General features: G+C 37.6%; 1 protein-coding gene across 2 annotated transcripts in view; it reads left to right on the top strand.

Moving 5' to 3' along the window:
• PCDH10 (protocadherin 10) overlaps positions 1-16027 on the top strand; it is a gene marked incomplete at its 3' end in the record, with an annotated part of 57521 nt that extends 41494 nt beyond the window's left edge. For both annotated transcript variants that reach the window (XM_081304796.1, XM_081304797.1), the window contains one exon: positions 15933-16027. In XM_081304796.1, coding sequence (XP_081160922.1) covers positions 15933-16027 — 95 coding nt within the window. The remainder of the gene's footprint in view (positions 1-15932) is intronic.
• Positions 16028-17020: the final 993 nt, after the last annotated feature.

Below are 17020 nucleotides of genomic sequence, written 5' to 3'. Positions count from 1 at the left end.
TGTTATCCATCCACAAGGGGGACTCAAAAAATGGAAAGTACAACCCACTAATAATAAAGTTTGCTATATAAGTATTTACTAAGCTAGTATATCAAGGAATTATAGTATAGGATTTATATTTAATCTGGTCATTCTAACATCCAATCTTCCATAATTTTTGTACATGTAAATGAAAAACAATATACAGATTAGTAGATGTATTTCATTGATAAATTACTATAGGAATGAATAATCATGCCATTTACTCCTTGTTAACATCATGAGTTTTAGAGCAGTAAAAGTCAGAAAATTTTCCTGTGGAAACAGTGTTTTAATGCTTCAATGGTATGTCAAATGACAATTTTTAGAAAATTTTCATCCACATGTAAAATTCTAATTATTAGCTTATCAACATAATTTTGTGAAACCATTTTAAATCAAATAATTAAATAGTTCATCAGAATTGCTTTAAAGATATAATGATGTCAATAACATAAGTGTATCCTCTTTTCTTGGGACATATTAAGGATATATGCATACTTTTGTTAGGAAGATATCAAACATATCAAATTAAGAACTATAGTAGAAGACTGAAATACTTTAATTACTCATTCTGTTTCATTTCTTAATTGTGCTCTAATTTGATTCTTCAGATGTTTATCATTTGGAAACCCTCCTGCTTTTCAGTAAGAGGAATAAAAAATTCTCGAAGTTCTCAACATAAGCTTTCTTAACCATGCATGATGATACTATCTTACCTTCCCTAAATCACTGACTGCAGCTCAGTTGATCTTGAGTATAATTGCAGAGCTGGAATGGGGCAACTGCTAAGCAGGATAAAGGATGCATTTGTGTTCTTGACTGATGTCAGCATGGTTTTTGTCATTGCATGGGATTTTCTCCGCTCACTTCTCTATGTACTATGAATACCCAAGGAAATCAAAAAACACTGAAAAAATTAGTATACTTGATAATTTTTCTGAAAATCTTATATTTTTCATATTATGATATCTTGGGTTCTTTATCTTTTTCAAGTCTAATTTTGTAGTGGTAAAGCTTTGCACTTAACATCCTTTTTATGTTCCTTTTTAACAAGGAAAAACAGAAAATAACAAAATCCCATATTTTTTACACCACGGAGTAGTACAATTATTTTCTATATTGTTAGTACTTCAAGGACTATCCCTCTGCTAAGTCAAGCAAAATCCTTCTACAGTAATTTGTGAAACTGTTCAGTAGAGTATTTTTTTCTTCAGAAACTTGGCATAGGCTTTAGACTATAGCATTCTTTAAGAATGCCGGTAGGTGGGTGCCGCCAGAGTATTCCAGGCAATAATATGAGTAAAATTCTAATACCTTCAGTGTGCATGCATGTATTTCTAATCACTGTTGTTTTTTAAGTATTTGTAAAATTAGAAAAATTACTTTTATTTCTTGACAACTTGTCACATGCTTAGTTTGAAGTTTTACTCTCCAGATATTTTTGAGTTGTGCAAAAATATTGCATCCAGGATGCAAGTGTATTATGTTTTCACACAAGACTCAAAAATCTCTGAATGACAGAATTTAGACTTTCAAACATCCACACATTCTTGAGCTGAAAGTAAGCAGGGGATTTCAGCTCTAAACACATTTTTTTTGAGACAGTTATCTGTGAGTGAAAACAGGGTATTATAACAAAAGATGAGTTTTGATCTTAACTATAGTGTTTGTTACTGTGAATGCTATAATAATACATAAGTAAAATGAGTGTAAATGTAATATATTATTTTATACTGCTGTATACATATGAAATAAATAAAACTAGGATACATATCATGCCATTTTTCCATGCATGGATCTTCCACTGACGCCTGTGGGAGCTTTGAATAAAAATCAGTGGCAAAAATGTGGCCCTAAGTTTAAAAACAACTAATGCTGATTTAGTAACTTTAGTCTTAATATAACAGGTCTAAGGGGGACATCTGTTCAAAACTGATTCTCATTTGATGCAACATATGCTAGGTTTGAAAGGATTTCACTGTATTTATGGTTTTGAACGTAGGCAACTCCACACGATTCTTATGATACCCAAGATGAATCCTTAACATATATATATATTTTTCCACCTGGTACTGTTCTTCTTTAACTTTTTTGATCTGTAGTAATATCAAGGGTCCACAAAGATTAATGGAGAGGTTGTACATATGATATGGGTGCCTTCAAGCAATAAAGAAAGTTTTTTTTTTTTGTAAAATTTAGAAACATTTCATACTTAAGGTTCATAGAAACAAAATGAAAAATAAAGTTCTTATGGGTATCATTTTCAAAGAAGAACATATGAATTAAAGTTTAGATATTTTTTATAATGTTAATATAATCTGAGTGAACCCTGTAGAAATTTCAATTCTGAAATATCTAAGTGGTGATATAGAAGAAACGCCATGCTTCTTAATCTTGTGTGTGGTTTGTGTGACTCAAGTTCAAATTACACAAAGTGCACACACAAGGTTCATTTAGAAGGCAGTAAGGGGGAGGATTAGGTACTTTTCTTGCTTTAAATGTCTAGTATTTTCAACCCTGTGGGGAAAAAGAACTGAATAAGATACATAGGAGTGATAACTCTCCATGAAGTGTTATCAGCTCTAACCACAGGGTGCCTGAGTGCCCCTGTAGCTCTTCTGCCTGCCCCTTACTTTCACCCTTTCTGAATACCATATCATGGACTCTTTCATTAAAACAAGGTTGTGAATTTTTAGAAGTAAAATTAATCTTTATTAATTACAGATTGAAGTTCGATAGTGAGGGGATATAAGAACATATGGTAATATATGCCTCTTAAAGAAAATTCTAGTTTGTTTTAGGAGCCAAAGAAATTGCAGGAAAATATCACATAATTAAATGACCAAATAATTGAATAATCAGGCATCGTGGTCAAAATCTATCGGTGGCGTCATGAAATCAACTTAATGTACAAAGATAATGACATGAAAAGAAAAAGAAGTAAGTAGAATAGAAAAAAAAAGTAGATGATAGAAAAACATTAAAACATACCACTTATGTAAAAGTAAATAGTTCTTGGAGAAGCTTTTCTTCAGATCTGTGTGTGAAATAGGTCACAATCTGAAATGTATTTCTGACTGTGCATCATTTCCCCAAATGTTTGAAATGTACTGTACCATAGGATCTCTGTTTCAAATTTCAACTTATTTAATGGTGTAGAGAGTCAGGGAAGATATTTTTTGAAAATTTACTTCTCAGATGAATCTTAGACTTTACATTTTTGAAAATGTGGATAGGTATATTAGCTGTAGCTTTTTTTTCTGAGAATTATGTGAACTGATGTCTGTGAAATGCACAACATGACAGTCACATGCAAGTGGTGTATGTCAGTATTAATACCATTTCCCATCGCTTTGCCAAATATTCTTGGCTACCAAAAGTAGAGAACACACTCTCCAAATGGAAAGAATTCCTTTCTCACCATTCCAGACTGCTGTAGACTTGTGTCTGAGAGGCACTTAACTTCAAAACCTCAAGATGAAAGTGGTTGGTTTCCTTTGGTATTCCCTCCTGGGATTTGCTCACCTCTGCCTCCCCATTTACCAGTGCTGTGGAGCCCAGGAAATAAAACTCATGTCTGGCTTTTGCAACTCCTGAGCAACCTTCATCCCAACTTTTGAAAAAAAAAAAAACACCCTGATTGCACTAGAATATTTACCTTACTTTTCTCCTTTGATGCCAATGTCCTTTCTAAATATCTATTTCCATACAAATCAATATGTGTTGGAAACACTGCAGATTTGATAGAATCATATGTTTTTGCATATTTTTTTTGCATATGACTATTATTCATTTCAGAAATAATTGCACAGTATTCAGCATCTGCTCAATAGTATTGGATTATTTTAATTGTTCTGATTGTAGATTGCTTGGTGTTGGCAATCCCTAGCTTGGCAGTCTGCTCCCTAGAGTAATCCTTTGGCTGTTAAAAATATTTCTAAAACCCCCCTTTTATTTGAACAATCAGTTAAAAGTTCTCTTCCTTATCATGGAAACTAGATTTTTAAATTTTCAGGTAAAATAAGGTAGTTCATATTAATCTGTAACTAAATCAATGTTTCTAAGGGAGCATTCTTCTCTTACAAAGAATGTATTAATTCATGTAAACTTCTAAAGAGAATATTGCATGGATGAAGATACTTTTTGTTTTGTTTGCTTATTTGTTTTCCTTTGAGAGCAGTTGATAATCATGGGGTAATTCCTTAACCAATCTCTCTGGGAACAAGAAACATCTGAATTAAGATTATAATCACCAAATCAAGAACACAACAGTAGTCTCTCTCCCCTCCCTTTCCTCATCATGGTGAATAACTCTTCTCTTAATAATGAAAAAAAGGAACACAAGTGTTGGCATGGTGGAGTATTTGAGTCTGAAACCCAAAGTGTGAGCATTCTCTCATTGGTAGTTGTGTTTTCTAATTAATAATTAATAATGGAGTCAACGGCCCATTTCTAAGTTTTCTGGCAATTCATTTCTCTCAGTATCTGGGGTGTGTGTTTGTGTGTGTGTGTGCTGTGCAAGGGTGAGTGGGGAGATGCAAGGGGTGTGAAGGGGTGTGGCGTTGTTTATGTGTGGGAGGTGTGGGTATGTGTGGGTGAGTGATAAAAAGGAATATTGAAGAGCACAAAAGAGACCCCCAGGAAGGAATGCCTGGAGGGACACCGTCATCTCACAGGATATCAACTCTGCTCCCATGTCCTTTTACTAAGTAGTCAGAAGAACATCAAAGGGCCCAGTTAGAAAGCAATAGCATTTGATCATCTACAAGTTGGTTTGGGATTTTCAACAGCATGAAATCAATGATTGATTGCTTTTGATATTGTGTGAAAACCACCCTTATTTATGAAAAGACAAAAACTGTGCCATGTAATAATAAAATATACCAAATAAAACTGAATCCAGAGGAGCTCATAAGGGATGTGTGTGTATGTGTGTGTGTGTATGTGTGTGTGTGTGTGTGTGTGCATGAGAGAGAGAGAGAGAGAGAGAGAGAGAGAGAGAGAGAGAGAGAGAGAGAGAGAGACTGTGTGTGAAGGAGAGAGAAGGGGAGAGAAGAGGGGAGAGAGAGAGAGAAGAGAGAGAGAGAGAGAGAGAGAGAGAGAGAGAGAGAGAGAGAGAGAGAGAGAGAATAATAAGTTAAGTTAAAGCAAGGAGAAAAGTAATGGGAATAAATGGTCATTGGGTAATTTGAATTAAAATCTAACCAAGAATGAATGAAGTGATATAGTGTGCCCTAGGAAAAAGTAAAACAGAAAAATAGAGAAGAGTTATATTAAATTTTCTGTAAAAATATAATATCAAATTGCTTCAATAGGATGCCTCAACATTTGCTCACTTGCTTCCATTGTTTCTGTGATAAAAATGCATAAATTCACACAAACAGGGTTTTGGGATCAGGATTTAAAGATCAGTGGCAGAGCACTTTCCTAGCAAGCTTCAGATGCTGAAGTTGGTCACCAGAATGGCATTCTTTGCCAATAGTACTCAATTTAAAGATGTCACAATGATCTTAGCATAATGTAGTTGTAATTTTAGAAACCATAACGAGAGATACTGGCAATACCATGAACAGATCATGAAGAAACTTGGGATACTGGCGTAGTGTTTCATAAAGCTCTAGAACAAGGTTGCAGGCTATGGTTATCGAGGGTATATGTGGCTGAGATGGGAAGCAAGTTTCCAGCTATAAATAAGTTTGCAGAGTGGAAAAGTTGTATTAGGTAATTTTTAATGTTTAGGTTTTAGCACAGAGTTTTAGTTTAGGATCTAAAAGTTTCTTGTGAGAAATGATTTTAAAATTCTGTAGAAGAGTTTATCCCAAAATTAGATACAATAATAATAACAACAAAATGAAAATAAGTTCTGCAAACAACTAAGCATTATCCACTTTAGATTTAGTAAGATAACTCATAAAACTGAAAAAAAAAAAGGAAAATAAGGAAGTTGGGTTAAAGAGAGGCTATTTTGTGAATCTCTAGTTAGGTAACAATTCAGCATGATTTAACTTCAAGACTGCACTAGGAAAAACAGCAGGGAAGGGACAGAATCCAGAGACATTTTGGAGGGCAAATAGATGGCCCTCCTTCAGCTGACTGATGAGAAAAATTGGAAGATGAGGTTTTTCTTTGCTTGAGTGGATCATGATATGTTTAAACAGGATAATCAAAGAAAGGAAAAAGTTTGTGCAGAAATGTAATCTTGTGTGTAGATGGACTTTCTAATTTTCCCATTATGATTTAATTTTATTATACTTATGATGCAAGTGGGGCCTGAACTTCATGATATTTAAATAATTCCTGAGCATTTTGATTTTGAGTCTAAGGCCAATTGGTGGTATCTGTCCTGCATTCTGCTTTACTTTCGATGGTCATTACTTAAAATTTATCTGAAGTTAACATTTTTCAAATTATGTTTGGAAATAACTCTAGAAATGAATGATGTCTAAATTTTGAATGTTTTTCAAGTTTTTTTTTTTTTAAATCTGGACAATTTCAGCTAAATATTGAAGAAGTACATATCACCACATAAAAGAGATATAATTGAGTCAAATTCTCCAGTGTTTTTTTTTTGTGACACACATGTGACAGACAATACATAATGAAGAAAAAGAAACCTGAATATAAATAAAGACATAATAATTGTAAAATATTTTTTATCTTTCCTTTTTATCTGAGTTCAAATAATGTTTTTAGGAAAAATTTTTAAAGACTCTAAAAATCTTCATATTGACGAATCCATGCCTTTTAACTACCCACTGACATTTATTAGCAATTAATCTTATTTTCTATGTTTTCCTTTACAGTAAAAGAATTTTACTGCAGAACAGGGCTTTTACAATATCAGGGTCCTAATCTTATGTATAAAGAAGGTGAGACAAATATAGGCCAACTCATGAAAGACCCTGACTACAAACTCACACTTACCCTACCTTTCTCATCACTAATTTCTCTACCTAGATTTCCAGTATCCTTGCCTTATTTTAAGATTCTAAAAGTAAGTATATTTAAAAACATTTAAGTAAGTTATGGCATGTAGAACCTTAATTTATGTTTTGAATTTTCCATGTACTTCTTATACCACAGGTTCACCTCAGTGGATGATATTCACATATTAAATTTGGCTTAGGAACTTGAGATGATTTCTCAATGTCCTGTTACGGAGTTACATTAAAATAAGATGTTTTAATATATGCATTTTTATTCCTCTTAATAACATGTTGTGTTGACTATGGATAAATAAAACTAGAATCAAACCAACATGAGAACCTCTATTAGAAAAAAATCGTATTTAACAAAGTGCTGCTTCTGCCTTTAAACAGATGAGAGAGAGAGAGAGAGAGAGAGAGAGAGAGAGAGAGAGAGAGAGTTTCTGCAGGAAACTTACAAAATCATCAAAAACTATACAACTTTACAGATCATCATCATCCTATCTAGTAAATTCACCCAACTGAAATCAACTTCCTTCAACTAATTTAGTCACATACATAAAGAACAATTGGAAAATAGGAAAAGTGGTTCTGGAATTGCCAACTATTCTTGCAGTTGGTGACAGAGGTGGAGGACCCGGGTGGAAAACACATATAGCTGACCCTGGACAGACAGGTGAGAATGAAGCAGTTTATTATTCACACATTCTCACAGCCCTGGGGGGCGGGGTACACAACACACATCACAGAAGGCCACACTGTGGATGCTCTTAGGATCAGAGTGAAGAGCCTCCCTAGGGCTCAAATAAGCCGATGGTGTCCTATAGATCCTGCCCACGGGATGTGATTGGCTTATAATTCTGAAGGGCACATCTAGAACTAAACCCACTCTGTGGGAGTAAGAAAGAACTCCCCCTGGTCTCCTGTTTGGCTAGGGGAACTTCATCCTTGGGAGCAAAGTGAGGAAGGGCATGTGAGGCCACGGGGGTCAGCCTGCTGTGCCAGATATCCAAGTAGCACATGCTGTTGGGTCTCGGTTTTAGTCCTTATACGACAATTGTCTCTTTGAAACCTTAACAACAATTTATATCTTGACTATGAACCAAGATTTCTTGGGGAGTGTAAGAGCCTCTAGGATGGGAAGAGGGAGCCTGATGAGGGGAAAGAAAGCCCATGGGAAGGACATCTTCAAAAGCGCGTACTCAAAATTGCACACTCAAAATAGATCAAAATCGCGTACTTTGGAGGTAGCCCTCTTTACAGACAATAAAGGAAATTGAGAAACCTGCGTGTCATTGGTGTAAAGAATATGTGAACCAGGGACAAAAATTTAGACTATGACAGGCCTCTGTCACAGAAAGTCTACTTGCCACTTTACAACTTCAATAGGAAATCTTTGAGGCCCTCCTTACATCTGTTTTAAACTGGCTCCCTACGTCTAGAGACATGAAAATCGCACTGAATGCTTTCTTCAAGTGCCCAATACCGTCTCTTTTCAGAACTTAAATAAGTACCTTGACCAATATCAATAATGTCTAGAACTCTAAGGGAAATGAGGACCATTCTCATGAGGCCTTGAATTGTGGCTTCAGCCCTGTGAACCTAACTCAAGTTTGGCTGCTGGCTGCTGCAGGGTAGCCAGTGAAGACGAGAGGCAAAGTACTGAGGCAAGGAAGATGACTTTATTGCAAAAGCCTGGTGTTCAAGGAGATGTAGGACTCTTATCCAAAATCCATCTTGTCCAGAATCTGATTTAGGAGCTGTTTAAGGCAGGTGATTGGTGTTTGCAGACTAGTGAGCATCTTTTCACAGCATGTAGGCCAGATGATGCACATTTGATCTTAATCACCCAGTCAAGAGATGCTTTTTTTAGTTTTGCAACTCTCAATAGAAAGAGTGATTATTTTTGTGCATTGATTAGTCGGTCTACACAGGGTTCCAGATATATTACACAAAGGACAAGCTAGAATGGAAAGGTTTCCAGAGAAGAAAAGCAAGGGTCAGGTGAAATTAAAGATGGAGTCCTTAATGCTTGGTTTTAATACATGTAGTCATACCTGCTACCTTAAGTTGTATTTTGGATCTGTGAGGTGGTGAGAGAATCCCAGTTACTCAAGAGGTCAACAACAGAAGAAGAGTTTGTAAAAAAGGGCAGAGGGGCCCATTTCCTAAGCAAGGCATCCAACACTATGACTGCTTGATATGTGGCTAAATTTGCTGAGCCTTATCCTTTATCAAAAACACACTAGCTAAGGGTTGAAAAGAGCAACATGCCCCTGAACTCCATGTTCAGTGGTGGCAAGGTGGTCTGCACAATCCCCCATAGCATGCATTCAGCTGTTGTCAAGCCATTGTCCAGATTGTCAAGTGTTCTCAGACCAGGTTGGCCTTCTTAGCACCTTATAGTCTAGCATGAGACTGAGAAGGGGTGGGGCAATCCTCCTGCACATTAGAGGGTACAGGTTTGATGCCAGGTTGTTGAAAGAAGTTCTGGGGAATGATGCAAAACTGATAGAAGGCTGCATCCATGACCCATTGTATAGTATCCAACTTGGTCTGTGAGAGCTATTTTAAGTAGAGCCCAGTATGTGGCCAGCAATTTCCACTCTCATGGTGTTTGGTACAAGACCAAGAAGGATACCTCTTTGCATCAGAAGTCCATGAAATAAAGCCATCACAGGGGTTCAGACAGTCCAGTAACCATAAGAGGTTAAACTGTGAACATTTGTTTCAAACTTTTGCACCCCTTTCCCCCATTCAAGATCCCTTCTTCTTTTTCCTTTCCCTTTCTGTCACTGGAAGAGATGTCCTCTCACTCTGTTAGATTTAGAAAGTTTTTCTTCTAGAAACCTCAAGTCATCATCATCAGAGTTAGAGGCCTCCTAACTAAGGCAGTGGTTAATCATAGGGTTTAAAGACCCCAGACTTGAGTTGGGTTTGAATGCAGCCCTTTGCTGAACCATGGAGGTGCCTCAGGAGAGTTTTTCCTCTCACTGATAATCAGGACACTTGTTGCAGTGGAGAAAGAGATAACGCAGAAGCACAGGGGAAGGATTCTGGGCTTAAAACCCAGAGATCAACTGTTCGAAACCATCATTTGAATGATCTACTGCCCAGTGAGCTTCCTCTCCCTCCATCTCCTCTTTTTCTTTTCCTTCTTTTCCTCTCTACACTCTGTACAGATTTTCTCAGAATATCGTGGATTTTTAAACATTTAAAGCAGTCACAGCTTTCTATTTGTCCTCCTGATGATCCTTGGTACAGACGTTCTCAGTGTTTGAGGATAACCAGGTCAGGAGCCCTGTGCCTACCTACAGACGGCCATCTCCTCCAGTCAGTCTCTCTGGGATCAGGGTCCACATTTGGTAAGGTCATTTCATCTGTGATGCTGGTAGTTCGTCAAGCCCTGTGATCAGACTAGCTGTTTGGTACGCTGGTAAGCAGCCATGCTAAGAAAAGGCTAAGCTCATTGGCTATCGGCTTGTCACTGAGAGAGTCATTGCATTACTTCTCTAATGTTCTGCCAGGGGCTGCTACCTAATAGTCCTAAACCTTCCATCATTATTTATTCGTGACTGCTGGGGTCATGGAATGGCATGGATATGCATCTTCACTCCCTTGGGAGTCAGGAGAATACATGGGACAGCAGCAAGGGAAACAGCACAGAATCGACAAAGTGCCTACCCTGAAAAATGACTTGTTAGGTGACCTGGGTGCCATAGGTGCCCTGTTTAGTTATTCCTAGGCTATCTGTGTTCCTTTCTTTTTGCAAACCTCACCATGTGGCATTCCTGGGTTCCTCCTGGCAGTGTAAGGTCACAAATAATGACTGTCCCAAGCAGTTAATGATCTTCATCAAACTAGATGTAGTCACAAGAGAGCTCTAGTTTACCCTTCATAGCGGGGCTCAAGCACCAACCTGCCGTGTAGGTGCTGTCTTATTATTTTTATGAGTAGGAATCATTATGCCTGATTCATGGGACCCCAATAGACCTCCAGGAGCCAAATCCGATGCAATCACACAAGATTCTTTATTTCAAGCTCCAGCCTGGACTCACAACCGTTCCCGATGCAGTGGTCCCAGGGAGTGAGTCTCGGTCCTTTATTCAGTGAGATTTTATAGGTTTTGGGGGGGATACTCTATGTGTCACAACATCACACAGCAAATCATTCCATACCATGGCAAAATCAAACAACAACTCTTAACATTGATTAGCACATTCACTAGCGGGAACAAGTTGGATAGGGGTGATTTGGTTAGTAAAAGAGAGGGGTTCGTTTGAACTGATTGGTTCAGACCACAAGGGCTATACGTGCTGAACTACATGTTTCCCAACATGTTATCAACCACCAGAAACTACTGGGGTGTCATCTGGCATCCCAGGTATTTTCCCTGTCTCATGTTGATTGGTGGTTGCTGGGGGGTTGCTATGGGTCCTCACCTAGCCTAACTGAGTCAGGGATACCTGGCGGCACTGCAGACCTCCTATGTTATTTACAAACAACTCAGCAGTGTGGGTGTGTGCTTAGGAGTGCTCTGTGGGTTTTTCCAAGGACAAGGGCCACGCCCCCTTCCTTAGGACAGGCCTTGAGGTAGAAGCTGCTATTATTTATTTATTTTAAAAAATGGAGTCACATCAGTTTCTCAGAATATCAGACCACGTGCAGACATAAACTGAACTCCATAGCAAGTTATTTTAAGACACAGTCAGTTATCAAGCCACCTTTTGGAGCCAAGTTCATTTTAGGGAGGAAAATATTGGGTAAAAGTGGAAGTTGACTAGTAATTGGTGGTTAGGTCCCAGGCAGTCTTCTAAGTGTGTCATGAAACCACTTAGTTATTCAAGAGCACTTAATTAAAACCAGTCAGCTGTTCTTTGTCGTGGACAGATGGGAAATGACTATTTTACTTGCCTCTTATTCACCCTAGTGGTGAGGGAGGGGTTCTTGTCCTCAGGCTATGGAGCTGGAGAAGGTGCAAGGCAAGATGCTGAGTGGATGAGACTGAGGGCAATATCCATCTCATCGTTTCCTAGCCTGGGGGTGGACTGCACTCTGCACAGGAGCACAGAAGTTGGAAAGAGAAGGAAAAACCTGGGGCTGTGGGAGGGGTGCTTTGTAGTCTGAAGAGTCAGGTGCTTTTTTGGATCAATGATTGATATGAGGGCTTCTTTGAATAACACTTTGTATTAGCAGGGAACTGAAATCCAGTACTAAAGAAAACAGGACCGGAAACTGGTCCTCCTCTGTAAGCAGGTTTGTCTGGCTTAGGGACTTAATCTTCTGGAGCCAAGGAGGAAGGTGCAGAGCTCTCTGAGGCTAGATATTGAGGAAGCACAAGACATCAGGCCTTAATTTCAGGTGTTACCACTCAAGGGTGAGCAGTCCAGAGGGAGAGAGGACTGAAAATCTGTAGAAGCACTTTACAAATTCTTTGAGGCTTGACCCAAGCTAAATCTGCCTTTTTTAGGTTTAGATTGTTTGAAGGGATTCCCATATTGTCTTCCCGTGTAGAACATTTTCATGAATCAACTTTCCATGATGTTCCCTCCGCGCCTTTGAACACACTTGGGAAGATCTCTTTGTTATTGAATTCGAAACTTCATAATATCATATAATTTGATATGGATCTATTTTATCTGTGCCGCACATATGTAGTAAACTTTCAATCTTCAAACCTGAGACTTGTTTTTGAAAATTTTCTTGAATTAATGCTTTCACCACTTTTTCCCTTTCCCTTTTCTTCTTCTCCTCCTTCTCCTATTATTGTCCAGGTATTGAATCTCTTCTACTGGTCAGCTGATGGCCTTCATACTTTTTTCCTATTTTCAATATTTCCGAACCTACTTATTGGGAGATTTTGTTTTGTTTTTAACATGTCTATCTTAATGCCTTTTAGTGATCTTTGTATCTTCTGCAGTGTTTATTTCCCAAACTGCTATTGAGATTTTTATTATAATTATTTTAATTCTGAGGCCCCCTTTTTCCTGAATATTCTTTATGAAAGGCATTTTGAACAGTTGTCCTATATTCAGTCCTTTTTTCTTATTCATCTTAACATGTGGATGATAGTAGTTTATTTTACATTTTATTTTTCCTGAACGAGGTCTCTTTCTCAGAATTATAGAAGAGACATCTGAGATGTTGGTTTGGGATTGTAACCAGGTCATAGAACACTTGCTTGTGTGCACAGCAAAGGCCCTGGACTTGATTCCCCATGTCACTTTTTTTTTTTTTTTTTTAATTAGAAATGTAATACTTGGCTGTGTGCTTAAGAACACAGGAACCCTAAAATTCTGAAGGCAAACTCCATTGCTGAACAGGGCTTGTTGAGTATTTGTGGGGTGATCTTGCTGAACCATTTAATCAAAGAACTCCCCATGTTACTGTTTAGACATGCTTTTCTTCATGAGCAAGTTAGATATTCACAAGAAATATTTTCAGATCTGCCTGCAAGTATAAACATGGGTACTTATATTCTGAGAACTAATTGGGGAAAGAAATCTGGTGGACTCAAGATCCAAGCTTTTCTTGCTGTGATGATCCTTCATTAAACTGTGCCTGCTGTCTTCCAATCCAGGCTCTCTTCCCTCTAGCCCGCTAGACAATGAATCCCATCTTCCCTGGGATATATGATTGCCTGCCTGAGCACCACAGATGAATATACGTGGGAGGTCTGACAGCTTCTTAAAGTTATTTTTTGTTTGTTTGTTTTTGGTAGTACTAGAGGATTGAACTAAGGGGTGCTTACCCACTAAGCCACATCCGCAACCCTTATTTTTTACTTTGAGGCAGGGTCTAGCTAAGTTGCTTGGGGACTTGCTATGTTGCTGATGCTGGCCTTGAACTTGAAACCTCCTACCTCAGCCTTTCAAGCTTAACGTTTTTTGATCCTACTTTTAAATTTTATATTCACTCCTATTTCAGGGCTAACTTGCCCTAACAATCTCTGAGTCTTTGATTATCTGTGGAGTAACTCATATTTCTTCATACTCATTCTACATACTCTGAAGATTAATTATTTCAATACTATAAAGTTACTTACAGCTTGTTCCAATCTAAAATTCCCCAAAAGTCCTCATCATTGTTTGTCTTTTGTTACACCATATATGTTTTGCCTTTCAAATTTCCTTTTTTTTTTAGTAAAGTTTTCGGGGAAGAAAGGTTAGTGAGTGAATTTCTCTCTCTCTCTTGTCTCTTTAACTAGAAGTTTGAAAATGAACTTTGACATAATGAGAAAAATCTTAAGAGAATGTCATGCGGAAATCTGACTTTACGTTACTGAGAGTCTGAATGTAGGATTCTTGTTAAGATGGTCTTTTAGTGTTTTCAGGATTGTGTTGAAAACTACTGCGAGTTTTGAAATTCAGTCATATTTGGGAGTTAATAATTAAAATATAAAGTTAAATAATTCATTCCTTTCATTACATGTCAGTAAGTAAAAATCACAGAATACAATATATTATTCAAGTTTGCCGAAATATCCCTATTACAGCACTTTATTTTTCACTTTGGTTTTGCAACAACTTTATCTAATCTTAAATTCTAAAGGAATTTTAGATCAATAATATACAAATCAAATTATGGTATGCAATGTTATGTTTGTTATAAACTAGAAACAATGTTTATTTAATTCTCTTTAAGATTATAATTTTATGTAAAAATACAATTTAAAATCTAATATATTTTTTCTCTTACTTCATTGGTTTATTCACCATATTATTCTAGTTTGACTAGTGCCTGAAATTAATGTCCAAATAGTATCAGTAAACTAGCAAGCTTCAGTACTTGAGGTCAATTTAATTACACTGTGCATGACAGAAACTAGGCCATTCGGGTATTGCCTTTGCCACCAGCAATTGACACCTGAGTGTTAATGAGCTGGTAATTAAGAATTGGCACATACAGACACATTTTTCTGTTTGGGACTAGGATAACCATATGCTACATAACTTCTGTGCTAAGTACTTTGTTAGCTCCAGAATTTACACAATTATGTTTGAGAGGGTTTTTTTTAATGCCAATTTATATTAAAAATTTTAAAAATGAAAACTGTTATTTAAAAATTTCAGTAACTTTTTCATCATTTTAAAGTTGTGGAAATTTCTAAATCTATCAAGATTTTATGTGAAGAACAATGTATTTAGAAAAAAAATAAAAGTGAAAAATTTGTGTAGTAAAACTGCACATATGGACTTGCATCTTGAAAAGCCCTCTTGTGATACAAAGCAACTTAATGTGAATACAGGGAGACAAACTCTGAGAAGGCCTTCATGACGTCCACTTTCTGTGGTTAAGCCCATGATGCTGAGGGCCATTGCCAAGTAGGAATGACGCATCGAAATTTCCTTGCCAGCGTACCCCATGTTAAATGGACTTGCCTTGGAAATTCGCTGTGACATTGCATGTGTGTTTGAGAAAGGTGACCCTGCTCAAGGACCAGGGTGGATCCAGGATTAGGGTGTATCCTGCAGGTTTTAGGAAGTATCCCAGTTTAGGATAATTTGGGTTTAGGGCGTTCCCGGTTTAAGACTTGGGTTTAGGGAAGTTCCAGGTTTAAGGTGTACCCTGCAGGGGAATAGGGCGTATCCTGCTGCCTCAGGCACGCCCGATCTGATCCTTGAGTTCCCGTTGAGTTCTCGTGAGATTCAGAAAGAAAGTATTAGGAAGAAAACCTCGTGGAGTAGGTGAATTGGGTGGCGGCAGAACTGGGATTTCCCCAGAACGTGTGTGTAGAGGCCGGTGTGAGTTCGGGAATAAAGATTGCTGTTTAAATCTACAAGGTGTGTGGTGGCTCGTGATTCTGTGCCCAGCCAAGACTGCGGCACCATGGTGTGCCCACTCTCTCTTGAATGTAGGAGCAATGTGGTAAACCACCTCTAAAAGATCAGTGTGATGAAGGGACATTTTTTTTTTAAGTATTTTTTTTTTCCATTTTGAGGACTTTCTTTTACACTTTCTTGGTCTTTCTTTGATTGCTTGCAGAAGTGTGGAGGCAGCTGTGTGGAGGGACCCACATGGCAAGGGATGGAGTCCAGGCAACAACTAGGAGTGAGCTTGGAAGCAGACTCCCAAGTTGAGCATTCAGGCAAGACCCTGCCAACAGCTGGGCTGCAAGATCAAGAGAGACCTGGGCCAGAGGCACCCAGCAAAACTACACCAACATTTCTGAACCACACAAACTGAGAGATAAGTGTTTGAGGACAAAACTGCTGTGTTTGGGAGAATATTGTTATGCAGCAATAGATAACTTATACAATATGTAAGTGATAATTCTGCTCTCTGTGGCAGTAATATAAGAAATTGATTTTTTTTTGGTGTGATGTGCCATTTTCCAAAACATTATGTATAATGTGTGTTCATGGTTTCTTTGTTTGGCTCTTCAATTTTCAGATCTTCTTTATTCCTCTCTACCTCACACACACACACACACACACACACACACACACACACGCTCGCACACACGCAAACACACACACACACACAAATTCTCACCATTTTCTGTATTAATCTATTAGCTTAAAAAAATAAAACTGTTCTCATCAGATGAAAAATTTATTAACTTTAGTGAATTTTAGTTGTGGGAATTACTTGTAATTTTCTTCTTTGAAAGAGTTTGCTTTTCCATCCAACCCCCTGTAGGACATATAGCCTTTTATATGCAGATTGGCATAATTACACTTTGAAATAGCTTTGAATTCCCTGTAGCTTAGACTGAGAACATGAAAGGCCAAATGTTATATCGAACTGAAGGATATAAAAGTGCACATACATCAATCCAGAATGAGGAGATAGAAATGAACAGCTCTTTACACAGCGATGTCAGTTTTTGACAGATTATTGAAGGGTCTTTATAATTGCGGAAGCTACCTTGGGTAGCATGAAAACTCTGCCTGGGGATGGTCCTTTTTTATTCTTTCAGTACCAAAGGGTGAGTACATGTTAAATGAAACAAGAGAAATACTCTCGGACAAAAGCTTTCTTTCTCTTCTCTTCCCCAGAGATGACACCTGGCCCCAAATGGTAAAACACAGTGTGGTCTAATGATGAAATTGTCTACCCGATCTGTCACA

The sequence above is a fragment of the Spermophilus citellus genome (genome assembly GCF_964194105.1).
Source record: "Spermophilus citellus genome assembly, chromosome: 8".
Taxonomy (NCBI): Eukaryota; Metazoa; Chordata; class Mammalia; order Rodentia; family Sciuridae; genus Spermophilus; species Spermophilus citellus.
The sequence above is the reverse complement of the archived record's forward strand: the minus strand, read 5'-3'. Positions and strand labels throughout refer to the sequence as shown.